This window comes from Squalius cephalus, assembly GCF_949319135.1.
Source record: "Squalius cephalus genome assembly, chromosome: 13".
Taxonomy (NCBI): Eukaryota; Metazoa; Chordata; class Actinopteri; order Cypriniformes; family Leuciscidae; genus Squalius; species Squalius cephalus.
This window is the reverse complement of record NC_137134.1, coordinates 14,746,492-14,772,995: the sequence shown is the minus strand read 5'-3', so window position 1 is coordinate 14,772,995 and position 26,504 is coordinate 14,746,492. Positions and strand designations below refer to the sequence as shown.

Sequence of the window (26,504 nt, the reverse complement as noted above, 5' to 3'; positions counted from 1 at the left end):
GGTTAATCAAAGTCACTTAAGGGTTTAAAGAGATTTACCGGCCCTGTAACGTCTGGTTTGCAGAAAATGCTAAAATTAAGCCTTCAGAATAAAGATTTCTGCCAGTTTTATAGTAGTTTTGTGAGTTGTATCAAATCTCCGTTGACTCAGAGCCAATGTGAAATTCTCTCAAAGGTGGTGATGAGATATTTTACGATAGAAATGTAGAAATGAGGGCTGCATCTTTTTGTGCTTAAGGTTTTGTTTCCACAACTGCAGCGTAAATATGTCATGATTAATCACTCCGATTTGAGCTAATCAAACGATTCGGCTCTGCATTTTCTCAAAGGAGGCGAAACATGGACGGACTCCAAGACTACATCTGTTCTGGAGCGTCTCCAAGGTGAGTTCATTCATTTAGGTATGCTAGTCCGAAACAGTGTTTTCTATCAAACTTGTGATTAAATACAGTGTATTACACCCCTCATTAGTAGTGTTTTTGAAGGCTAGCATCGTGTACTGTTGCGTTAAGGATTTTAACCAATTTTGGCATGTAATTTTCCCCAAACCGTTTGTGCTACATGAATGATACTGCAAACCATGCAGCTTGTACTATTTAGTTTCTAAGTATCATCTGGCAGATGATAAAACATTCCTTAGCATTGAGCATCTCAAATTTTCATCGCAAAAAGGAGAAAATTACTCCCACTACAAAAAGTGCTTGTATATAATCACAAACCTTCCCTTCACCCCATTAGTAACTGAAAAAAAGTAGCTTTTTGGACCTATTTTTCATTTTTCTGTTTCCAATTTGTCTGCATTGTTGCCGTACAAATACAATTACGTCAACTGCAGTTTCATTCCATAAGTCTCATTCTGTTCCCGCTTCAGGAGAGATCTGCTGATAGCATCGGATATGTAATGTAGCAAGCCGGCTCCTTTGCATAAACTTCACCGCTGGAATGTGTTTAGAAGTATCCGCTGATTCGAGCGCTAGCTGTGCAGTATCATGCACACTCTCAGAAGTCTGACGTTTTACAGAAACACATTGTTCTGACATTGTTCCTATAGTGCCAGACCCACCTGATGGATCTGAGCTGCTGCCCTGCTGCAAAACCGCAGGAATAAAATCTCTTCCATAAAGCTGTACCAATAAGAGCGTGGAGTGTGAGAGAGAATCGGTGTCAGACTCGAAGATTAATGAGCTCATAATGGATGGTTATTACCGTGCCGGAAACAGTGCTTGAATCTGACTGATCTTGAGTTTTACTCTGCAGGTTTCGAGCACCTGGCTCTCCATCGGGTCCCTTAGAACCTAATTTTCAGGGCTTGCAGATGTATTGGATGTGCTCCTAATATTTCAACATTCATTAGCATGCTGTGTCTTTATCTACAAACACAGATGTGTTGGCATCTACTTCATGGTTTCCACTTGGCGGTGCTAAGAAGGAAATGTATTCATTCAGTCGTTAAAATGTTTATTATTTATAAATTAAAATTATATTATATTATATTATATTATATTATATTATATTATATTATATTACGTTTAAAAGAACATCATTTATTTGAAATAGATTTTTGTAACATTGTAAATGTCTTTACTGTCACTTTTGGTCAATTTAATGTATCTTTGCTGAATGAAAGTATTAATTTCATTATTTTTTTATTTTTTTACATTTACTTAAAATTGCTAATCCCAAACTTTTAAATGTAAGTGTATATTATATTATATTATATACTGTTTTTATTGTTTTTTAAAGGAGTATAAAGTTATATATTTGAAATAGATTTTTTTTGTAACGTTATAAATTTTCAAAACTGTCACTTTTGATCAATGTAACGTGTCTTTGCTGAATAAAAGTATTAATTTCTTTAAAATTTATTTAATTACCTAACATTACTAACCCCAATCTTTTGAATGGTATATATATTATAATATATGTTTTATGTTATGTTATATTATATTATATATCATTATATTATTGTTTTTAATTTTTTGAAAGAAGTCTCTTATGAATATAACGTTTAAAAGAACAGCATTTATTTGAAATAGATTTTTTGTAACATTACAAATGTCTTTACTGTCACTTTTAATCAATTGAATGGATCCTTGTTGAATAAAAGTATTAATATCTTTAAAATTTCTTTAAAAAATATTTTAAAACTTCAATCTTTTGAATGGAAGTGTATTATATTATATTATATTATATTATATTATATTATATTATATCTCTGTACTTGTCAATGGTCTAATAACCGCTCAGAACATCTTAGCAGGACCTTGTCAAACACAGTAGCTTTACAGTGGCAAATTTAGCAAAGGCAGTTTTCCCAGAAAATATAAAAATCTTGTTTTTGCTTTTGGCAGGTGTAAAAGATTTCATTTCTTCAATAAACCATTGAGGCAGTTGTGCGTTTGGCACGGGAATCGTCTGCCACCGTTGTCCTGACGGATTCTGCTGGAGGTTGTTATCAGCCGACAGACAGAGAGGAATGTCTCAGTTCTGGCATGGCTAGTGTCTGCGTCCACACACTCCCGTAATGAATCATCACGCGCGTCCATCTCTCATGTAGATGAGACTGAGTTACTGCCGCAGCCTGGCGGTTTTTCAGAGGCCGTGATGACATGTAGTCCAGTTCAAAACGCTTTCTGCTCCAGGGATGAGTTTGATCCAATCCACACTTCCTCAAGTGAAGGATCCGGCTAATGCTGATCGCTGCGGCTGCATTGAAGATCTTGTTTGGCAGCAGTTGTGGTGTTTCACTGTGGATGCGGCTCATTCTCCACTGAAAGCCCTTGAATCCAAGAAAAGACATATCTTATTGATGTCATGGTTATTTAGGCAGGTGTGTTGAAGTAGATCTTCTGCTTTGGAGGAAAGTTGATGGATGATCTGATAATGTCAAATTTGGTTTAGAGAAAATCTTAGAGAAAGTCTCACTGAATGCATATTATACATTGCTTCTCAGTGTAAGATAAATGGACAAGGGGGAAGATGTGCAGGGGGAAAAAATTATAATATTTTTAAATGAAAATATATAAGTATATATTATAATTAAAATAACACTGTATTATAAAAATGATCTACTGTATATATTTATGTATTATGTATATTTTATAATAGGCTGTACAGTATTATATTATAATTTTATATTATTATATAGAACTCAGTTACAAAAAATATATAAAATTAAAATATATAAAGTATTAAGTATTATGTAAATATAATATTGTAATATAAAATATTAGCTATATATTTCTTATTATAGTTATTACATATTGCAAATATTTTATAATGTACAATATTTTGAAATTATGTATTGTATAAAAATGAGTAAAAAACTAAAATATATATAGTATAATTAAATATACAATTGTAAATATAATTTTGTATTATACAATGTTATATACTGTATATATATTAATAGACACTAGAATAATATTATCAAAAAATGTATTACACAAAATATTTATAATATAATAAATATTATAATTAAAGAAAACATTGCATTTTAAACATTATCTATAAATGTATCATTATATTTATTATATATTGTATATTTTACAATATACAATGTTATAAAAATGTATCACAAAATATTTTAAAAAATTTTAAGTAAATATTATGATTAAATAAAATATTGTATTATACAAATTATCTATATATTTATCATTATGTTTATTATATATTGTATATATTTTATAATATAGTCTTATCAAAATATATATTATATAACAATGTATGTACATATTTCACATTTTCTGTGAATTGTTTTCATATGCATTTTTTTTAAAAAATATTTAAAATGCTCAATTTTATTACAATGTGCTGCAGATAAAAAAAAATACCTTGACCTTCAAAGTTTCTGTACAATTCCCTCACCAAGCAGCATATGAGGGAAAAATATGAATATGTTAATAAATGTTAATATTGTGAGTGAGGTGGAACAGTGTGATCAGATGTTGTCGTCTTACTGAAATAGATACTTATCACAACATCCCCTCTTCCCCTTCTCTCATTCATTCGTTCTACTCCGCTGAAGGTCATCACATGGACAGAATCTGTGTTTACACAAGAGAAAGGCTCAGACAGGACTTGCCATCACTAATGAACCGGCGGGACGTCCCGGCTGGGGTGTTTGTGTGGGCTGTCAGGCTCCCCCATCCAGGATCTGTAAAACAGGGTGAAACGGAGATATAGAACAGACAGAGATTAATCTATGATACAGAATTTAGCCTAAAATATGTCAGACATATAGAGCACAGCACTCTTTAAAGATTCATGCTGATGGCACATCATATTTTATAACCCACAATTCAAATACATACTATGTATTAATGTCTGATTTATATTTATGTCTATTTATATTCACACTTTCTCACGTCACTTGATTCAGCATGGCACCCCTGTGTGTTTTTGGGTGGTCTTCTGTTTTGATCTTTTGTAAAAGACGCCACAGCTCAGCGAACACAATCACCAATGTGCCGATAGTAGTCGGTCCACTTCACTTCATACAAACAATCAAATAATCAAAGCCACACACAGGCAATCCTGAGGTTTCAGGTCAGCTTTACTCCACGTCTAAACTGCAAACAAACCACGCAACAAAACTAGATCGTACTGATATTGATTATATATACACACTATGAAAGAGCAACACAAAAAGTCGTTTCATTCAGAAACCAATAATGCGGTGTGTGTGACGCTACAAAAATAACAGCCAATCAAAACAGTTTTCTCTTGCAAAAATGACAGATGCAGAATGTGTAGGAAACTTTATGGGTTGGTTTTAGTTTTGCATTGTTTTCTAACAGAAGTAGGTTTATTAAATTTATGAAGTCATAGTGTTTTGGTGGGAAGTTAATGTATGGTTTGATCATGTCAAGTTGGTTTGTAGAAAATTTTGATGTTTAATCTTTCAAAACTTATATTTCCTACATGTGTGTGACAAAAAAAAAAGGGAAAAAATGGTTACATTTATAAAAGTAAAATATATAAAGTATGATAAAATATAAGATTGTATTATAAATATTATCTATATATGAATTAATATATTTATGATGTATTATATATTTTTATAATATATATTACCAAAATATATTATCGATAAATATAAAAGTTCAGAATATCTCTCTCTCTCTCTCACACACACACACACACACACACACACACACACACACACGCACGCACGCACGCACGCACGCACACACATAATATTAACATAATATTCTCTTGATTAACATTGAATGAAAAATATATAAAAAGATTTTTAGCAATTATACAATTATATTGCGAAACATAAAATTTGATCATTTTTGTGGTGGCGCCAGTTAAAATGAAAAATGACAGAAAATCTTTACTGTTGAGCTCTGTTTCTTAACTACATGATCAGTATTTTCCTGTCTGTTTAATATTCATGAGGAGTGGGATTTTGGACCAATGAGGTTTGGCTGTGGGCGGGGTTACCAGTCAAGAGGCTACAGGAAAAAACACAAAGCAGACAACAAAATGTTGTGTCTTGCCAAAACTAGTTTTGCAGTGACAAAGAGACCAAATAACTTTTTTTTTTTTTGTGATTTTTGGCGACACAACGAATCTAAGTTTGACTTTGACTATGCAAATGAACACAATGCCATGTTGTGTTCTTTCTCAAAGCTGAAAATCTCACAAAAGGACACAATTATTTAAGTAACCAAATCAGGTTTAATTAGGCTTGCCCCATCACATTTGGAAATGATTCACAGCACGGCATCTTTATCCTGCACATTGTCATTGAAGCTGTTGCTAAGCTGGAGTTTGACGTCTTTGTTTGAGTAGTTTACAATGTCTGAGTGCTGCTTCCATTCACTGTCATTTGGCTCTGTCTCTGCCTCACTTGCTGAATGAACTCTCCACCGGTTCCCACATTGTGCGACGGGTCACTTGCCAAACTGTAAGCAGTCCTGGAGCAGAAATAGCAGGACCGGTTCAGTCTGGCCCAACAGGGTGTGAGATCGGTCCAGCCGAAACACACGTCTCATGCTGAGATTCTGCATAAAGGTCAGTTCAGCCGTAAACGCCCCACCAGCACCATATACAAGTCTGTGTCTATAGGTGGGACATACAAAGACCCTGAAGGAGAAACAAAAGTGATCAGTTTTGTTCATTGAAATAAAGCATATATATATATATATATATATATATATATATATATATATATATATATATATATAGCTCAGCTTTAATTTAGTATTTCAGTTTTTAATTTTAATATCAGTTAAATTTTTAGCATTTCATGTGATTTTGTCATTTTATATATATATATATATATATATATATATATATATATATATATATATATATTTATTTTTTTAATATTAAAAAAAAATCCAGTTCTAGTTTTAGCTTTTAATTTATTTCCAGTTAGAAATGTTAGTGCTTCAGCTTAAACTTATTTCATTTTCATTTAAAGTTTTTCATCTATATCTATATCTATATCTATATCTATATCTATCTATATAGATATAGATATATATATATATATATATATATATATATATATATATATATATATATATATATATATATATATATATATATATATATATAGTACTTTTAAGGACAAATATTGCCTAAAAATGTCCCCCAAAGTTCTAATCTAATAAAAAAATGCCGTACTAAATAAATAACATCTAACAATGCCTAAAGTTTGACTATAGCGTAATTTAAAAAAAAAAAAGCAAGGCAAAAGAAAACAAAAGCATCTTTGTGAAGAATTGTGTATGATTTACATTTCTGCTTGATGAAGTCATGCTGGTTCTGAATGAACACGTTCTGATGCTGTATAGATAAGGCTGCGATGCACAACATTTATGAAAAACAATATCATATCACTTCTTTCTCAAGGAAACTGCTGTAAATGGTTCTAACTTCATAATATCTACGAATGGTTTTTGACTAAATATATAGGCCTACTTTCATACTGAGTCTATGACTCTGTCAGCTGTTTTCAGTGTTTGTCTGTATATGCATTTATGATTTTATGCAATTTTAAATATGTAGGGTTAACACAAAGCCCCTATTAGTCTGTTTAATGCGTCACGGTCCATGTAAAACTGCCCTGATATATCACAGAGTGCAGAACCAAACAGAACAGCGCTGGAAGAAGAGATCTGTACATCTCTTCCCAGTTTAGATGCAGTTTGTGCTGGTTTTTCAGTGAGATACTGTATGCCATTTACAGCTGTGAAACATGGAATAACTATTTTTGATGTGTAAAGATACAGATATAATCAGACACAATGCATTGTAAGTGATTAATAAATGAGTTATTCGTGGAGGCATTTTTGTGTCCTTATGACTTAATATGGAAATTATTAACAGGATACTGAACCATTTTTTAGACTATCAGCCACTTTGCATTACTGTTAAACGTAAATAAATGGTTACAGAAAATTTAACCGTTCTACATTAATTTTACCGTTGTTCTATGAATTTTCACGGCGAAATATAGGCATTTGAATAGAAATCCATGCCATTGGGAACTTTGCACAGATTTCGCAACGGGTTTGAGTTGGTCACAAAAATATTAAATCACTTTTTTTCACAACATGGTTCAAACTGAATTTCTCCTACATTATCAATATTTTATGTAGTTTACACCTGTATTGGCCTCACACTGTTTGTAATGCAATAAGTATGATTTTTTAAATGATCTGGGGGAAAAAATTCAAAATTTCAGGGAGTTCGCTGAGAACAACCCACAATAATTGCTTGGTATTTGTGTGGCAGCCTTTGGCGTATGGTGAGAAAGATCTTTCTGTGTTGTTATAACTGGCATTTGTCATAAATCAGCATTGAAGCCTTTCGTTGTGTTATTATAACTGGCATTTGTCATAAATCAGCATTGAAGCCTCTCATTGACCCATGTCTGAGCCCAATATAACTGGGTTTTACCCACCAGGCTGTCCAGCAAACATTCTCAGCGAGGGCATGAGGTGTCAGTGATCCCACGAATTCACGGTTATATGCATCAAATCAATTGACATTGGCACAACTTGAAGAGGAACACGTTTATACAAATAATTAAACCCAGCATCCATTTACAACCCTTGTTCAGGCTGGAGACCATACAAGATGGTAATTTATTCCACATGTTGCTGGTATCAAGCTTGAAATACAGTGTTTTATGATGATTGAGCCTTTCAATATGTGTCTTGAAACTTAACATATTTGATAGTTAGCCATACAAATATTAGACAAAAGCCTAATTTCCACCAGAACAACTGGCTTTACAAAGATACATATGATTGAAAAAGGAGCCAATAGATTTGCAGCTCAGAGGTCAATGATTCATGACTCGTGTCACAAATCTTCTCATTTGTTTATGTGTAGCCTAGTAATTTGAAATGTGAATCACTTTATTGCTGACTGACATTTACGTGCATGTTAGCATTGCTCTTTATGCGAGTACTTTGGATATCTACACGGTAAGAGCGATGTTTATTTACTAGCTAATACAATGCAGATATATTTAAAGGAGTCAGTTATTGGCTTAATGTGTAAAATCCTGTAGACTTGTGTGAGCGATAAGTTCAACATCACCTGTAACGTTATCTCGTCAGCTCTCCAACATCAACCCTGACGCGGTAAAATCATCATTGATTTAAACAGACGCACGACGGGCAATGTTCTCATTTTCTAAACGTTTAGGCTATGGTTACTTGCCAGTTTGTATATCCACCCTAGAAAATTTAGCAATTAGAATGTATTGTTTTTGAACACAGAGCTTTATGTCCAAGCAAAACTTCAAAACTGCAGTTTGTTTCGATTTTTATTTTATTTTTGTAAGGCTCATATATACGTGCCTCTACATTTTATGTGTCTATACTTTGTACTATATTACCTTGACGTTAATAATATTTAAATAAAAATAGGTTGCACGTCAGAAGCGTCATGATTTGAGCGCCAACACTGACATCTAGCGGTTGATGTGAGCACTGCACGAGCATGAAGTCCTAGCATACTGTAAGTGTAAATGCTGTGTAGTCCCACATACGCCTATCGTATCGTGCACAGATATGCAGTTTGAAATAAAATCTGGTATATTTCGCTGTCGTGATCTTCCATGATCTGTCCAAAACCAATATTACCAGAGAGCATATAAAGCTACAGCCTATTTATTATTATTGGCACGAAACATTACGTGTGAAGACACTGAACATTTATTTAATTTGCACTATGATTTAATGAGCCGTGTCTTGTGTCCAAATTCTGTGTATATTTGTCTGAGGAATGTCCTTTAGGAAATGCGGAACCGATATTTGTTTGTCTTGTAGCCTAAATAGAATGTCCAGTGGGATTTTCTAATAATAAACCATAACTATTCCAGAAAAGAAATTTGGCAAATCAAGGGAAAATCAAGAATATGCCGGTGCATTGTAAACAATGTGGGAAACGTGTGAGCATCATGGGATTATTTCCCAGCATTCTCATGTCGAGTGCCAGAGTTAATTGCGTATTTTTGTTTGTAAAGTCCCAGATGAAATGAAGCATGAACGCTAATGAATGCAGGCTTTGTGTTTATTATCTGTTCATACTGCAACAGGCCCTGCTAAAGGAGATGCATACGTTATGAACATTTTCCCTTTTATTTTACGCAACCACAAGTTTCCAAATGAAAAACTCTGAAAGTTTTTTGTGCACAATCCAAAGAATTCAATGTTTTGCTCTGGGTTTCTGGGATGTGATCTGGATCTTTAAGGACACCAAGCTGGTTGAATGAATTTAGGGGGCCACTGTGGGGTGATGAGATTGTGCCGTTTCCATGGAACCAAATCCACTTGAGTCACATGGCTTCATACTAATGAATATTCTGACCACTTCTTTCCAGACCAAACAGTTTGTTGGTCACTTTTGGCTTATGCTATCAGCAACATGAGCCTAACGGGGATCGCTCTGTCTCTTAACGGGACGGCCTCATTGGAACCAGACGAGACAGAAACACAAGCCACTCTCTATGGTGAGTAAACCGTGCTTTAACTCATAAGTAGTTTTATCAAAAATGTGCTTTAGCTTTCTGTCTCAAAATATGTGCTAAATGTTCCTTAAAAGTATAAATGCTTAATTTTTTTTTGTCCATGAAAACAATCGTCTCTCTTTCCTCACACAGAAGTCAAAGTGTTCAACATCGTGCTTTCGTCAGTAGCTCTGTGTATCCTGATAGTGACAGGAATCATCACCTGTATCTCATATCAAAGACACAGAAGGTGAGTAAACAGACATGTGCAATAGGCCTAAAACATATTTGGACACTTAAGCCACACTTAAGAAATAATGTTTGTCCTTGCATTAAATCAAATCTCAGAATTTGGCAGAACAATTGAAATTTTGACTTCATCAGAATGGTGCGAAACTTAGTAAAGGTTTTCACACTTGCTGTGTGAACACACACACAAAATGATGGACATGATTTAAAAAGGGTAAATGGTCCTGAATAAAATAATCACACGTTTGTTCGCGGTCAGAAATGGTCGCATTGGAAATGAATGGGAGACTTATTCTAGTGGAAACGTTTGGTGCTGCAACAAAACAAAATTGTACTTAAAGCTTAGATTTTCTCACAGTTTTAGAGTAAAACGTTTTGGAAAATATATCTTTCATATTAAAATTTAAAATAGTATTTTTGTGCACTTTTTTTTTTTTTTTACTTCAGCAGTAATCTGCCATGTCTTAAAAAAACATAAAAAAAACTTAAGTCTGCACAAAAGCATTTAAGATTTATGACAGGTCTATATATTAAATGTATAAATACTATATACTTATGCATAAATAACTACTGCATAAATATAATGTAGTACCATAAAATCCCCTAAAAATACAAAATATCAAAAAAATAAAATAAAACTCAAACTAAACTAAAATAAAATTAATCAAACTAAAATATAGTACATTACTGTAATTTCACTGAAATTAAAAATATATTTATTTCGAAGGGTTAAAACTAAAAGTTTGGCAAACAAATGCAAAGTTTCTCAGAACGAATACTATTTCCATCACACAAGTTTCGCAAAGCATCGAAATATTTGTCATATTTCCAGGGGTTTGCAAGCCAACACAAAGTTATATAATAAATATAATTTACTTAAATGCTTTTTGAGTTTGTTTGCAGAAGTATTGCATTTCCCAGAGAAACATTTTTGAGAGTAATATGATTTATTGAAATATGATTTATTTCATTGCTTTTAAGTTTGCTCGCAAAGCTTTTGCCTTCTCTCGCAAAAGTATTGCGTTTCCCAGAGAAATTTTGCATTGGCTCGTAAAAACACTGAAATATAGTTTTTCCTTGTACCTTATATATATTTTTTTAATCATAAACGTGTTGCGAGCGAATTCAAAGTTTCTCAGGGGACGAGAAATCATTGAAATACCGTTTTAAAAACTTTTGCATTCTCTTTCAAAAGTATTGCGTTCCCCTGAGAAAACTTTGCAATTGCTTCCAAATCTTTGAAATATAATTTATGTTCACTTGCAAAAAGACCTGAAATATAGTTTTGCCTCCTGGACGCAAAAAATGCGAGCAAATCCAAAGTTTCTTAGCTGGGATTTTAAATGTTTCCAAAGCAAGAGAGCGCAAAAGCATTCAAATTTAGTTTTTCCTCCCATCTCATTTCCCCCATATTCCATATTGCTGGCATATTTGGTCAAGACCTTCTTATTGGACCTTAAATTGTGTCATGGTACATATTTTTGTGTCACAGGAAGCATAAGAGGGCACGCATCTATGAGAGTGCCGTGGCCTGCGAGGTTCCCGAAGAGCCCGTGGGTGTTACTTGTGTGAAGAAAACCCATAGTTTCCGTAACCCGCTCGCCCTTTTCAGACGTCAGGAGGGGCCGAAGGACAACTCACGGATCCACTACATCTACACCAACCCTCTGCCGGTGGGACACGAGGAGGACAGGATCCCCCCTCACACTCCACTCACGCTGCAGGACTACGCCCGCGACCCCAAGAGCGGCATCACCCTAGTCCCGCCCATTTTTTACATGCAGCTGTAGATAGTCCTGGACAGTTCGTTTTTAAGGAAAACTTTGAGCACCGTCATGTCGTCCAAAACCCGACTCATGTTCTTTCATGCGTGGAACACAAAAAGAGACGTTTAGCAGAATGTTCACGCTGCTCTTTTTCTTACAATGAGAGTGAATGGTGACCAAAAATCACCAAGAATGTGGTTCATGACTTCTGCGCTATATTCTAGCTTAATTACATCTGTTCCTCACACAAAGTTAGAGTATGGATGTAGATTTGGTTAACATATGCTTTTAGACGAAAAAAAGAAGCTTGGATGTTTATCAAAATGTATAATTTTGCATTTCACAGCTGAGAAAGTCACACAGGTTTGGAAGAACATGAACTTGAGCAAATTATTTTTTGGACGAATTATTCCTTGGGATGAGCAAAAGTAAAAGGCAGTGTGTCTTTTTCCACACAGTTTTTAATTAGCGCATAAAACAGCTGAAAGTGTACGTTACAAAAGATGCAGAAAGTGAAATATATCCACCAGAAAAGCAGATAGAGGCGAAGACTGAAAGAGAACGAGCGATCGTTACAACGATGACAAAAAAAGAAAAACTGTAAACAACATTTTTAGACAATCGGCTGAGTTTCCAGGATCAGCCAATCCAGAGCCTCCTTCCTGCCTTGCCGCTCCATCTCTGCTCCAATCGTCTCCAGGCATTTCCTGTGGTAGTCGTTCACCCAATCACGCTGCAGGATGACAAGTATGTATTATTACAGCAATCCATGCTTTAACGAAAGCATTTTCATAGAGGTTTACAGGATTCATGCATTCAAATGTTGTTGATAGATAGCTGTCTCAAGCATAAACCCCTAACGTACACTTGGATTTTTACAAGTTTTTATGCTAATGTATGCAAAATAGCGCAGACACTGGACAATAATTAAACTTTCTAGTGCGCTCTAATGTGTCGGGCACGTTATCAAATGGCGTACGCATCAAAACTGAAGTAAGCTTTGGGCTTTAGGCATCTCTAATCATTTTCTTTTCAGTTGTTGTTATTAGATTTTATTTTTTAAATAAACACTTACAAAAAATGTTTGCAAGACTTTTTCATAGTTATTGTACAAACTGCCTTGTTGCTAAAACACAGCAAACTGTTAGCATGCTAATTAAAGCACCACCACTAATAGTATCAAAAATTAACTATATTTATTAAAAACACTCTAAATAAAGTAGTCGGCCATTGCAACCCAATGGTAGTATCTATCGGTCTGCTCTTACCTCTTTCTGTGTGAGCAGGTCTGTGTTGATCATCTTCAGCTGGATGGGGACTAGGGTGAGGGGTTCAAACGTCAGACTACCTCTGTTCCTGTAGTTATACTGAAAAAAAATTATGTTGAAAGCTGAAATATCGAACCTCAGACCTCTCAAACGTGCATTAAATAATTTTTGGTTTAGTTTGTTGTCTTGGACTCAATACTGACACCTATTGGTGTGGAGGAAACATCACGTAAACACAAATATTTGGACAGAATACCTCAGTTCCTGTAGTTATACTGACATTATAAATGTCGTTTTTCAGACCTCTCAAATGGTTTAATTTGTGCTGTTACGTCTTAGACTCAATACTGACACCTATTTGTGTGGAGAGGGCATCACGTAAACGCAAATGTTTGAACAGAATACCTCTGTTCTTGAAGTTATACTGAAAAAAAGGATGTTGAAAGCTGAAATATTTCAGACCTCTCAAAGGTGCATTCAATTATTTCTGGTTTAGTTTGTGCTGTTATGTCTTAGACTCAATACTGACACCTACTGGTGTGGAGAAAGCACCACATAAATGTGTCAAAATATTTGACCTTGTGCACCTTTGAAATGAGCTGTATCAGAAAATCGATGTATTTTCTCAGCATAATTGAAGAGTTCAGATGCAAATGCCTATAAGTGCCATCTGAAATTTTCTACTAGAATGATCATTTTTATGAAGCTCGTATATTTAAGTTAAGTAATTTCACTTAAATGGCAATGAAAATTACCTATTTTCATTGCCATTTAAGTGAAATTACTTACCTTAAATAAACGAGCTTGATAAAAATGATCATTCTAGAAGAAAATTTCAGATGGCACTTAGAGGCTTTTGCATCTGAACTCTTCAAATATGAACTGATTATGGAGTGGTTTGATGCAGTATTTACTTTGGTTTTTGCTGGAACGACCAGGACAACGTTTTCCAGCCGAATGCCAAAAGATCCATCTTCATAGTACCCGGGCTCTGGAATAAAACATGCACAAGACTCAAATATATTGAACCAACTTCACAGTAAACTTTAACTACATTTGAGGCAGAGTTGCAATAATGCCGCCTTACAATAGTACAGAAACAAGTTAAAAAAGGAGCATTAAAACACTTTCAGATCCTTAAAACTACAATGAATAAATCCAGAATGAAAGTAAGTGTGTTTCTGTACCATCGCTGACGATCATTCCGGCCTCCAGAGGTTCGTCTGCAAAGGTTTTATAGCTGATGCCACACGGACCCTCGTGCACGTTAAGGAAACATCCGACGCCGTGGCCGGTACCATGAAGATAGTCCAACCCAGAGTCCCAGAGAGCAGCACGAGCAAACGAGTCCAACAGGTGACCTGTAGAAAAGAGCACAGTCCACTGAGACCAAACGCTTCTCTTTACCTCACTCTACACAGCATTAGAGCACTTCAAACTGCTCCAAAACAAACCGAACTTCAAGTTTCTGATTTTAAGGACGTACCTTTGGTACCATTGGGAAAAACCGCAGCACTGACGGCGATGTGTCCCTTTAGGACGTATGTAAAGCATTCCTGTAGAGATTGAATATTTTGCACTGATAGTTTTCAGAATATTAAGTAAGGAGAGAGTTTGATTTTGAAGGAAATTAAAAAAACATGTTGTACCTTCTCATAATCAGATGGGGTCCCAAAATGCACTGTGCGAGTCACATCTGTAGTTCCATCTCTGGATTTCAAAGACAAAAATGTTCATTATATATTTATATAATCTAACACATTTATTTAACTCTTTCATATCTAAATAAATAAAAAATAAATGAAGCACTAATTGTCCTGCAGTGTTTGTTTACTTACCTGTACTGAGCGCCGGAGTCAATAAGATAAACTTCATTAAGAGAAAGAGTTCTGTTGGTTTCTGGGAGAGGCCTAATTAAATGATAGATCAGAAAAAAAACAATTTAGAAAAAAACAACTTTAAATGCATGGTTAAATACTGTCACAGCAGCCCACCTGTAATGTATTATGGCCCCATTTGGACCGACACTAGAGATGGTCGGAAAACTCAGCCCAACAAAGTCTTTCTGTTGACTAGACAGACAAAAAAGAAAAAAAATTCAATTGAAAGCAGATTTTCTTGCTGCTTCAGTGTCTGCAGTTCCACAGATCACCAGATGGTGGCGCCACAATCTCATACAAGAGAAAAACAGCAAGTAATGCAGCTTTTTGAACGCACTGGCAACGATGGCATCAGTATTATGATACTGCTTTGATTTATAAAATTATATAAAAATATATTTAAGTCAATGTGTGTGGAAAAATTCATTGTTTGGTTCTTTTTGCAGGTCAAATGCAGCATGTTCGACGCACCTGCGTAATTCTTCTGCTTTATCTGCTGCTGATATCTCTGTGACCGTACCTTTGGGAATCTATATAAATGACAAATACTCTTATATTCATCATTCAATCAATAAGGTAGAAAAACATGAATAAATTTCAGGATTATATAAATTATAACGATACCTCTTTCTCCAGCCAGGCAAAAAGTTCGCACAGCGCCACGGCGTCTTTGATCTGTGATAATGAAAATATTGTGATTAATTAGGCAAAAAAGTTGAAGATTTCTGGAATATCTCTAGCCACGTGGACTTACATGTGCCATTTTCATGCCCTGGATCTCTGTGGGGTTCTTGACGGCTTTTGCCAGACATAAGGGTGTGTATGGGATTGCAGCTCTGTGGGCCTGGACAATTACAATTGTAATCAATTTTAATTTTAGTTAACTATATTTAATCATATTTAAATGGAACATTCAAATATCTAGACTTTCCATGTTTTGAGCACAGCAACCTAGTCAAATTGATAAAAAAAGGCATAAAACAGCATTAAAAATATGACAGATTTTGTATAATGACAGCGGTTTACTTCCTATCCAAAAGGATAATACATTTGCTGTGAATATAGGGAATATTTCCTCCCCATAGGCCCCTTTTTGTATGTGGCGTTCCTCAGGGGACAATTTTGGGACCACTTTAATTTTCCCTGTATATGCTTCCTTTGAGTTGGATTTTTCGGAAGTATCTTGACTCACCTTAGGTATGACTTGTGTAAGAGCGCAGCTGGCTTTGTCGCAAATCCACATCTTATCTTTGGGCGCCAGCGCCGCACAAACCGCATTCAGCTCTGAGAACACGGACTCGTACGGAAAGCACTGTACGGTCAGATCCGGTTTGCTCGGGCTGTCCAGTTCCAAATGCTGCCGGACCGCAGCGTCCAACAAACGCTTGCTGTCCACAAACAATCTAACATAACATAACACATGGACCAGATGACAGCAATGAGCACGGGTCATGCTTTTGAAACCTGGGGAATTTTCAGTATAAAGTGAAGAATCAGGAATGCAAGTTTTACTTTATGCTGCTAATGCCGATGACGGCGTAGGCGAAGAACACGGGGTTGTATTCAATATCTGACCCGCGCAGGTTAAAAAGCCCTGGAGAGAGAGAGTGAGATTTCACGTTTTGAATGTCACATGATACTTCAGTAATCATTTCAATGATCTCACAAGTAATTTTACTATGTTTGTGAAGACATTTCCAGGACTTTCACCTTACCAAATGTCGCAATCAAGTCTATAATTATCAACATCAACACAAGCTAATCTGACTTAAGAGCTCTCTGACTGGGGTTAATAGGAAAGTGGAGAGGAGAACGAGGGCCGGGTCGTGATCTGACCACTAACCACGCTGATACGTACACGCAATCTCATCTAGAGCCGTGACCACAAACCAGGAAATCTTCCTTTCTGCCATTTTTCCTCTCAGAGCTGTAATTTTATCTTGCCAGGTTAGGCCTACAAGGGAAACAGCAACACAAAAATGTCTCAATGTTCAGCAGCACAAACTTCATGACTGACCTTTAAGATCAAATGTATATAGTGTGTAATTATTATCCTCCATTGAGAAGTGCTGACCGGTGTATTTGAGCCCCAGGGCGATGAGTTTGGTGCTGGGCCGAGCCGGCCGATCCTCCCAGATGGCGTCAATGAGATTGGCCTGCACCGCGACTAAAGAGTGACCCGCACTGCTCAGAGCCTTCGACATGTTCTTCCACTGGTCTGAACAAACACAATCACAGACAGCTGATGCACCACATGACGTTTCACAAGTAAAATAAGTACGATTTCTCTTTCTTTACGAAGTAAAGTAAAACTAAGTTTGTTTCTTCGTTTGTTTATAGTTTAACACCATTCATGGTGAAAAAGAGATAAAAAAAAATATTTTTTTTATCTTAGATAAAAATTCTAAAACTAGATCTGGCCTTACTTCATTTAAAATCTTTTCATAAGAGTCAACTGAAAAATATAGTTCACAGAGTTCAATCTATCACAGTTTCACAACAGAAAATATTCGAACAGATTAATCTATCACAGAGTCCATCAAAATACGCTTCAGTGATAATGAATAAGTACAACTAAAACTCTTTTTTTCACCCAGTTAAAAGCAGACTACTATGCAGAAGCAACAAGCCCATTAAAAAAAATATTTATAATTAAAAAATAGCTGTAAATTATATAAAAAAATTACTTAAATATGAATACAATGAATTTTAACAGTAAAATTAAATTGAGATAATTTCATAAATGTTGCATGACACCCCTACAAATATGGATAAAAATATCTGTATGGATAACCATATTCATTATTTTCAATAGCTCAGACTAATATGCAGAAGCGTTATGCCTATTTAAACAATTATTAATAATTTTCAATATTTATTTAATTATTAAAATCCTTTCAAATAGGGCTGCACGATATTGGGAAAAAATGACATTGCGATATTTTATTTTTCTGCGATATATATTGCGATATGAAATCTAATCTAATTTTTTCTTACAAACAAAAATGGGGTGAGCACACTTACATTCTCATTTTAAATGATTTAAACATCAGAGTATTATTTAAATTAGAGTAAATTATTTGTTTGTAACTTTAGGATATGGTTTGAATTGTTAACATATTAACTAACATGAACTTACCATGAGCAATACTTCTGTTACTATATTTATTAATCTTTGTTTATCTTAGTTTATAAAAACACAGCTGTTCATTGTTTGGTAATGTTACTTCACAGTGCATTAACTATGTTAACAAATACTGTACAACTTTTGATTTCAATAATGTAGGCTATAGCCTAAATGTTGAAATTGTTGTAGAAGTGCAGTTTAGTAATAGTAAACTAATGTAGTTAAATAATTTAATAAATAGAACATTATTGTAAAGTGTTACAGATTTTTTTATACACCAATTCAGACGTCTCGTGAGTTCAGTGTTGGACAGGTCAGTTGTTTAAACCATTCATTAAATTGAATCGGTTCAAAGGAATCATTAGTTCGCGAATCGGACGTGTACGGCACGCGTTGTGTAATTATCTCGGCAGTTTAGGATATCGCACAAGATTTGACAACACAGAAAACATTTCATCACTGGATAGTTTCTTTTTCTTTTTCTTTTGTTCGACACCATCGTGTCAATTTATTTAGATTAATGTGCGCGAGGGAGAGAGAGCAAGACAGCGCTCGTGTTGTTTGAAGACGGTGAAGGTGAGCGCGCGCGCGGCCGGGGCTCTCTCTCTCTCTCTCTCTCTCTCTCTCTCTCTGCTCGTTCTTATATGCGCCCTGTTAAACTGACAGGACTTAAAAACACATGCAAATGATAAACTTTCACTCTATGATGGTTAAGCTGTGCAATTAATCCGCGAATCACATTCGTCCAAGGGCCTGTGAGCAGCTGGCCCGTACGGTAATGAATAACGGATCAACTACGACAGCCTACATCGCACATCCTGCGATGTGACTATCGTGGATTCGTACATCGCGATATCGATGCTTAAAGGAGAACTCCGGTCAATTTTAACATTGAGCTCATTTTTTTGTACATTTGGAGTGCTGTCAATACAGAGAACAACGACAAAAATCGGTGTTGCCTACACCGAGTTATTCTATTTTTAAAATTTGCACCCTGTTGACTTCAATAGGGCAAGTAGTAAGCCTGCTTTTTAGCCTCTTAACATCCTTTAAGTGTCATTACAAGTGCACAGAAAATGTGAGTGATTCCTTCCGAGTGAACACGGGTGGATCTGACTGCAGTAGATGTGAAAGATATTAATAAAAACGAAGTTAATTCAGCCAGCGCTCATACCTTTGTTTACATCCTGTTTTCGGTGGAACGCCATAGTAATCGATTGTCGAGTTCACGCGCATAGGTTTAGTTACCAATGATCACGCGCGTGAACTCGACAATCGATTACTATGGCGTTCCACCGAAAACAGGATGTAAACAAAGGTATGAGCGCTGGCTGAATTAACTTCGTTTTTATTAATATCTTTCACATCTACTGCAGTCAGATCCACCCGTGTTCACTCGGAAGGAATCACTCACATTTTCTGTGCACTTGTAATGACACTTAAAGGATGTTAAGAGGCTAAAAAGCAGGCTTACTACTTGCCCTATTGAAGTCAACAGGGTGCAAATTTTAAAAATAGAATAACTCGGTGTAGGCAACACCGATTTTTGTCGTTGTTCTCTGTACTGACAGCACTCCAAATGTACAAAAAAATGAGCTCAATGTTAAAATTGACCGGAGTTCTCCTTTAAACGACACATCGTGCAGCCCTACTTTCAAATTCAAAATATTAATACAATTATTTAAATAAAATATTCTAGAATATGTATTAGTGTCATGCCCTTACAAACCATTAATAATTTTAATAAAATGGTAATCAAAATCATTAGTTAAATAAATTATATATATATACACACATATATATACATATATACACATACACACACACATATATATACATATACAAATATACACATATACATACATATATATATACACACACACATATACATATGCATACATATATACATACATATATATACATATATATATATATATATATATATATAATACAATAATAATAATAATAATAATGAAAATATCTGTATGGATAACTATATCTATTATTTTAATAGTCTAATAGTCTAACTAATATGCAGAAGCGTCAAGCCATTTAAACAATTAATTATTTAAATAAAATATAAATGCATAACTATATTTATATTCAAAGGTGTTATTGTTGAATCCTCACCGGCAGCAATGATCCAAGGATCAACTCCCACTTTGGAGTTTTCTGGGAGAACGCTGATGAGCCAGTCCTCCTGGGACAGTGTTTCCTTCAATCCTGGCCATAAAAAATGACAATCATATTCATATTGCACTTTTGAACAATGCTGTATATAGACTAATCGACATACACCTCAATATTGATCTATGTGAAGTCAGTGGAATGTGGCTCAGTATTAAATCAAGAAAATATTATAATGAATGTTTTGTAATGGCGCATGAAAAGCAGCAGCTTGGCCAACTTGCTTCCAATAGCAGCGATCTGATAACAAATGTAATGACCTAGCAACTGCATGTCATAAAATTATGCAAACATGCCCTGTACCCATTTTCATCAGAGTCCAGTTATTGTCCATCTGTTGGCTGGCCTGCAGGAAGTACCGCCCATCAGTCCATAAAGCTGCATGCTGTTCTGTGACTATAGCAGTCCCTGGAACAAGCACACACAGCATTAATCAAGTCGCTTTACTACAGCCTGCAAACATGCGCAAACATGTTTATTAGAAATATAAGCAAAAACCAGAAGCACTTCCAAAAAAGTGGAAAGAAAATACAATTTCAAAAAATATTTTCTGTTTTTGTTCTGTTATTTTGAGATTGTTAAAAAAAATCGAATTAGTATTAAATTAAAATAATAATAATAATTATAATTGTTATTAAAATATTTAGATCTACAATTAAAAATAAACAATACAAAATATTAAATAATAAAATTATTTTTATTGTTGTTATTAAACATTTAAATTACATTTGAGATGACTGTTATTCTTATTAAATTATTACTTTTAAATGATTGTTCTTAATTTATTATAATAATAATTTATCATCTTCATAATAATAATTATTATATATATTAATAAATAATCATATTAATTTGATTAAAAGTAAGAATATAAAACAATAGTTATTATTAAATTAAAATATTATGATTATAAAATATTAATTAATAATAATAATTAGATTTACACTTAATAATAATAAACAATAAAATTATATTGTTAATATATAATAATAATATATTATTATATAAAACTAATTAAAAAATAGATTAAAGTCATTCTTACTAGATTATTACTTCTAATTTATTGTTGTTAATTTATAATAATAATAATTTATAATAATAATATTAGTTATTATTATTGCTAAAAATGTTTCATTAAATGTTAGATTATTCTTATTAAATTATTACTTTTAAATTATTTACCGTTATAATTATTATTAGTAGTAGTATATGAGGGATGTTGGGTTATGCTTCATGCCACTCCTAAATGAGTCTGTGCCTAAAAACAAAATCTGGTCACACCACTAAAAATCATGCATGACAAGTGGTCTCTCATAGTCATTTTTTACCAGTTTTACTTCCCCATTCTTTGGGTGACAGAGATTGAGGTGGGGTGAACGGCACTTCTTGTAATTGCAATGTTGATAATTGTGTGTGTGTGTGTGTGTGTGTGTGTGTTTATCTGGGATTATATTGTCTGATTGTGATTTATCTCTATTTATGCAAGTAATCTATATCTTGTAATAAACATAATTGTTCCAATATGTGTGATCAACTGTGATGTTTGTATAGTTGATAAATCTCCACTGTGACCCAGTTAAAGAGGGTATTTTCATATTGCAATTTTGTAAAAGTGCATCCTGTAGATCCCCAAATTCAATAAACTAAGAGCAACATCTGCACGCACCTGCAGAGCCGTTGAATCCGCAGATGAATTCCCGACGGCAGTCACAGGGAGCGATGTATTCACTCTGCAGGATGGACAGATGCAGCGGGGAAAAGAGAGAGACGAAGGGAAAAAGTGAGATCAGCTCTGTCAGCAATCAGTCCTAATTACTGCTAATTTAACCATCCAGCAGAATGAAAGAAAACACTCAGCAGGAGGGCACGCACACACACACACACACACACAATCAGAGGAGATTTCATAATCACAGAGCTAGAAAGGAGGGGGTGAGGGAAGCCCATCACTCACACAATAGAAATTAAACGACTCAACACGACTGAGACACTACACACTATACACACAAACACATTGCAAGTTTTTAAGGCAGCATTTTTATAAATCACATGCAGTACATTTAGAATTCACTGGTTGTACATTTAAATCACCGGTTAAATGTTTATAAAGTGGAATGTTCAAAAAAAGTCACATGCTGTATGTTTATAAATCACAGGTTGAATGTTTATAAACTGGAATGTTTATAAATTACAGACTATTATGTTTATAAATCACATATGTTTATAAATTACAGACTATGTTTATAAATCACATGCAGTATGTTTATAAATTACAGACTATTATGTTTATAAATCAAAGACTGTAGATGCGTCTCAAATTGCGTACTTGTATTAAACTTATACTAAACTACATAGTGCATAGTGTATAGTGTGTCATTTGGGACAAAGCTTCTATGTTTATAAATCACAGAAATTTAACGACACTCTACACCACACCACACACACTTGTAATGCACATAAATCACATGCAGTGTGTTTAAAAATCATAGACTGTATGTTTATAAATCACAGGTTAAATGTTTACAAGGCAGAATTATTATAAATCACATGCAGTATTTTTATACATCAGAGTCTGTATATTTAGAATACACTGGTTGTACAGTACCAGTCAAAAGTTTGGAAACATTACTATTTTTAATGTTTTTGAAATAAGTCTCTTATGCTCATCAAGCCTGCAGTTAAAAAAAACAAAAACAAAAAAAAACCAGTAATATTATGAAATATTATTACAATTTAAAATAATGGTTCTCTTTTTAATATATTTTAAAATGTAATTATTTTTGTGATGCAAAGCTGAATTTTCATCAGCAAGTACTCCAGTCTTTGGTGTCTTATGATCCTTCAGAAATCATTCTAATATGATGATTTGATACTCAGTTATTATCAATGATGGAAACAGTTGTGCTGTTTAATATATTTTTTTGGAATACTTTTTTCAGGATTCATTGATGAGTAAAACGTTAACAGCATTTATTCATAAAAACAGCATTTATTCAAAATAAAAACATTTCTAACAATATAAATCGTTACCATCACCTTTTATCAATTTAACGCATCCTTGTTGAATTAAAGTACTAATTTCTTTAAAAAAAAAATAGTTATTGTTCCCAAACTTTTGAACGGTAGTGTATATTGTTACAAAAGATTTATATTCTAAATAAATACAGTTCTTTTTAACTTTTTATTCATCAAATAATCCTGAAAAAAGTATCTCAGGTTATAAAAAAAATATTAAGCAGCACAACTGTTTCCAACATTGATCATAAATCAGCATATTAGAATGATTTCTGAAGGATCATAAGACACCAAAGACTGGAGTACTTGCTGATGAAAATTCAGCTTTGCATCACAAAAATAAATTACATTTTAAAATATATTAAAAAAAGAGAACCATTATTTTAAATTGTAATAATATTTCATAATATTACTGTTTTTTTTTAACTGCAGGCTTGATGAGCATAAGCGACTTCTTTCAAAAACATAAAAAATAGTAATGTTTCCAAACTTTTGACTGGTACTGTATATTTAAATAACAGTTTGAATGTTTTCATGGTGGAATCAAATGGGTTTTTTTTTTTTTAATCACAGTCTGTACATTTGGAAATCTGTACATCAGGTTGTATATTTAAATCTCAGGCTGTATGTACAAATCACAGGTTGAATATTTATTAGGCTGAATTTTTATAAATCCCAGGCAATATGTCATAAATCACAGACTGTATGTTTATAAATCACAATTTCAATGTTTATAAGGCCAAATTTTAATAAATCACAGGCCGCGTGTTTATAAGGTCGAGTGTTTATAAATCAAAAACTGTATGTTTATAAATAACATATTGTATATTGGTTATGTTTTTATGTTTTTTTTTTTTTTTAATCACAGTCTGTATATTTGTAAATCACAGGTTGTATGTTTATAAACCACAGACTGTATGTTTATAAACCACAGACTGTATGTTTATAAACCACAGACTGTATGTTTATAAACCACAGACTGTATGTTTATAAATCACAGGTTGTATGTTTATAAACCACAGACTGTATGTTTATAAATCACAGGTTGTGTGTTTATAAATCACAGGTTTCACATTAGTGGAGCACAGCTCATGTGTTTTAGAGCAGGTTCACCTGATGTGCATCTCCTGAAGGGATGATGTAAGCTTGGATGGGCTCTGCGATGCACTTGCCGTTCCTCATGGCCTGCCGGAGCTGCCGGAGCAACTCCACCGTGATCTTTGGGGACATAGCGTCTGTTCAGAGAGAAAGTGCCAAAATTTACACAATGATGAGTACAGAGTGAAAAAACAATCAGTAATTTGCCAGTGTAATATTTTAGTCGATATCTAATTCTAATAGACGTGAACTTTTCACTTTCAGGCCAATGCTAATCAACTATAATCTCAGTCGAATGATCCCTGTGTGAAAGAAATAAAAATGTATATGCGAACCAAACAATTAATTTAGTAAATCTGTTCACAGGAGTGTGAATTTTTCAACTTTGATATAAGACTGTAATAAATTAAAACCACTGCTAGACTACTTTTTAACAGTGACATCAGAATAATTTCCAAGTCTATCGACGTGAAATCAACAAGTTATTATAGTGTTGACTCGACAGAAGTTAAATGGTTTCTGGCTGTGCAAGAGTGCATATAAGTGTAAAAAAGGCTTCTGTGAATTACCTGTAGCCATTTTCCCTCTGTGAACCTGAGGTCTTACTGTTAACGTGGCGCTCAAAGTTGGAAAGATATGAGATTGTTAACCTTTACCTTGCAGACTGTCTCTCAGGTGGCACAATGTGTCCATCCCATAGTTAAAGATTTACTGTCTACGTCTTCTTATTTTGTCATTACGCAACCATTTACCAAATGCGAAACTGAAGCACTTTATTGGTTCCTTTCGCAAAAGACTAACACTAAAAACATAATTTTTCAAAGATAAAAGATTCTGTCATTGTTGTCAATGAACGATTGAATTAATAAATATTCTGATTTTCTATGAGAGACTATATATTGGAATTCATATTGATTTTACAGTATTAATAAACCAGTATAGCTTACTATGCCTTTTTTGGTAAAGTATGGTTAATTTAATGCTTTTTTGTAGGGCTTCCAGGAAACTGAAGTCACTGATATTTTAGATAGGCCTATATTACAGTTTATTTTTGTGGATATATATTTTAGCCGTGCTCTATTCATTCACAAATAACATGCGCTGTTGCCAAAAAGCTACATCATCGAGAGGTAAGTGTTCCATCATCCAATCACTGCAACGGAATTATCATATCGACAGCTGATTGGGTGGACGGGCTCCACAGTTCGACAATATAAACAATGTACATTTAAACAGTCAATAAGCGAGCATTCACGAAACATCTGCAGTCTACGATGAATTAAAAACGCATCAGTAAACTTAAATTAAACCAAAACAATACTATAGTAAGAATTTATTTGTATTATATTTTTTCCGTGGTAGGTGTGGCAGTACCCCGTAATTGTACCAAATACAATTTGTTCGATTAAAGAAATGGTATTAGTCTGCAAACATACTTGGTTTTATTTATTTCACACGCACATTGATACATTTTTTATCAAATGAGAGATTGTGTGGTGCGCGCAGACGCTTCCTCGATTATCAAAACAAGCGCATGTTATGCAAGCGACAACAATAACACTCGTCTTGGTCTCACGCTGCACAATCCACTTCCGCTTTCTGAGCATGCAGCACATATAGTGAATGGCTGACATCAAACAATTCACCATTTACCTTGGAGAAGCGAGTCCTGAAATGTAAACTATTGGTAAAACTCTGCTGTTCCTTGTGTTAGTGTGCGAAGGAAGCTGCCATTACAGTGATGACGTGTGAGGGCACGTGACATGCTGCCTCTTCCAGTCACACAGCGGCGCACATGGGAATCTCCCACGGCCACTTCTAGTCTATTTTGATTCGCGATTCACAGAAGTCTAGTAGACATGTATTGCTATGAAGACCAAATGAAAACTCTATTTTTTTTAAACTATATTATATATTGAGTTGATAGAAACAG

General features: G+C 34.2%; 2 protein-coding genes across 3 annotated transcripts; one reads left to right on the top strand and one right to left on the bottom strand.

Moving 5' to 3' along the window:
* Positions 1-8,361: 8,361 nt before the first annotated feature.
* On the top strand, positions 8,362-12,020 carry LOC307169394 (uncharacterized protein; the record flags this gene model as incomplete). Its single annotated transcript, XM_079890016.1, has 4 exons — positions 8,362-8,452; positions 9,856-9,984; positions 10,135-10,231; positions 11,723-12,020. Exons 2-4 carry the CDS (start codon positions 9,900-9,902, stop codon positions 12,018-12,020), a joined length of 480 nt encoding a protein of 159 aa, XP_079746142.1. The 5' UTR covers positions 8,362-8,452; positions 9,856-9,899.
* A 417-nt stretch (positions 12,021-12,437) lies between these two features.
* On the bottom strand, positions 12,438-26,369 carry xpnpep1 (X-prolyl aminopeptidase (aminopeptidase P) 1, soluble). 2 transcript variants are annotated; one of them, XM_079889970.1, is made up of 20 exons: positions 26,225-26,369; positions 24,587-24,708; positions 22,125-22,188; positions 20,762-20,866; positions 20,402-20,494; positions 17,219-17,362; positions 17,003-17,098; positions 16,657-16,738; positions 16,337-16,547; positions 15,899-15,988; positions 15,769-15,819; positions 15,616-15,674; positions 15,259-15,336; positions 15,103-15,174; positions 14,914-14,974; positions 14,751-14,820; positions 14,452-14,625; positions 14,179-14,255; positions 13,265-13,363; positions 12,438-12,729 (listed from the first exon to the last, which is right to left on the bottom strand). In XM_079889970.1, exons 2-20 carry the CDS (start codon positions 24,701-24,703, stop codon positions 12,610-12,612), a joined length of 1,863 nt encoding a protein of 620 aa, XP_079746096.1. In that variant the 5' UTR covers positions 24,704-24,708; positions 26,225-26,369; the 3' UTR covers positions 12,438-12,609. The 2 variants fall into 2 exon arrangements, with proteins under 2 accessions (XP_079746096.1, XP_079746095.1); XM_079889969.1 differs by lacking the exon at positions 26,225-26,369 and adding an exon at positions 25,141-25,164.
* Between the last annotated feature and the right edge of the window lie 135 nt (positions 26,370-26,504).

Excerpts from the sequence above, each read along its gene's own strand:
- xpnpep1 (XM_079889969.1), bottom strand. Across the intron at positions 15,989-16,336 it reads TTACACAAGTCATACCTAAG|GCCCACAGAGCTGCAATCCC; the intron begins GTGAGTCAAGAT and ends GTAATTGTCCAG. Across the intron at positions 15,675-15,768 it reads TTGCCTGGCTGGAGAAAGAG|ATTCCCAAAGGTACGGTCAC; the intron begins GTATCGTTATAA and ends TCATTTATATAG.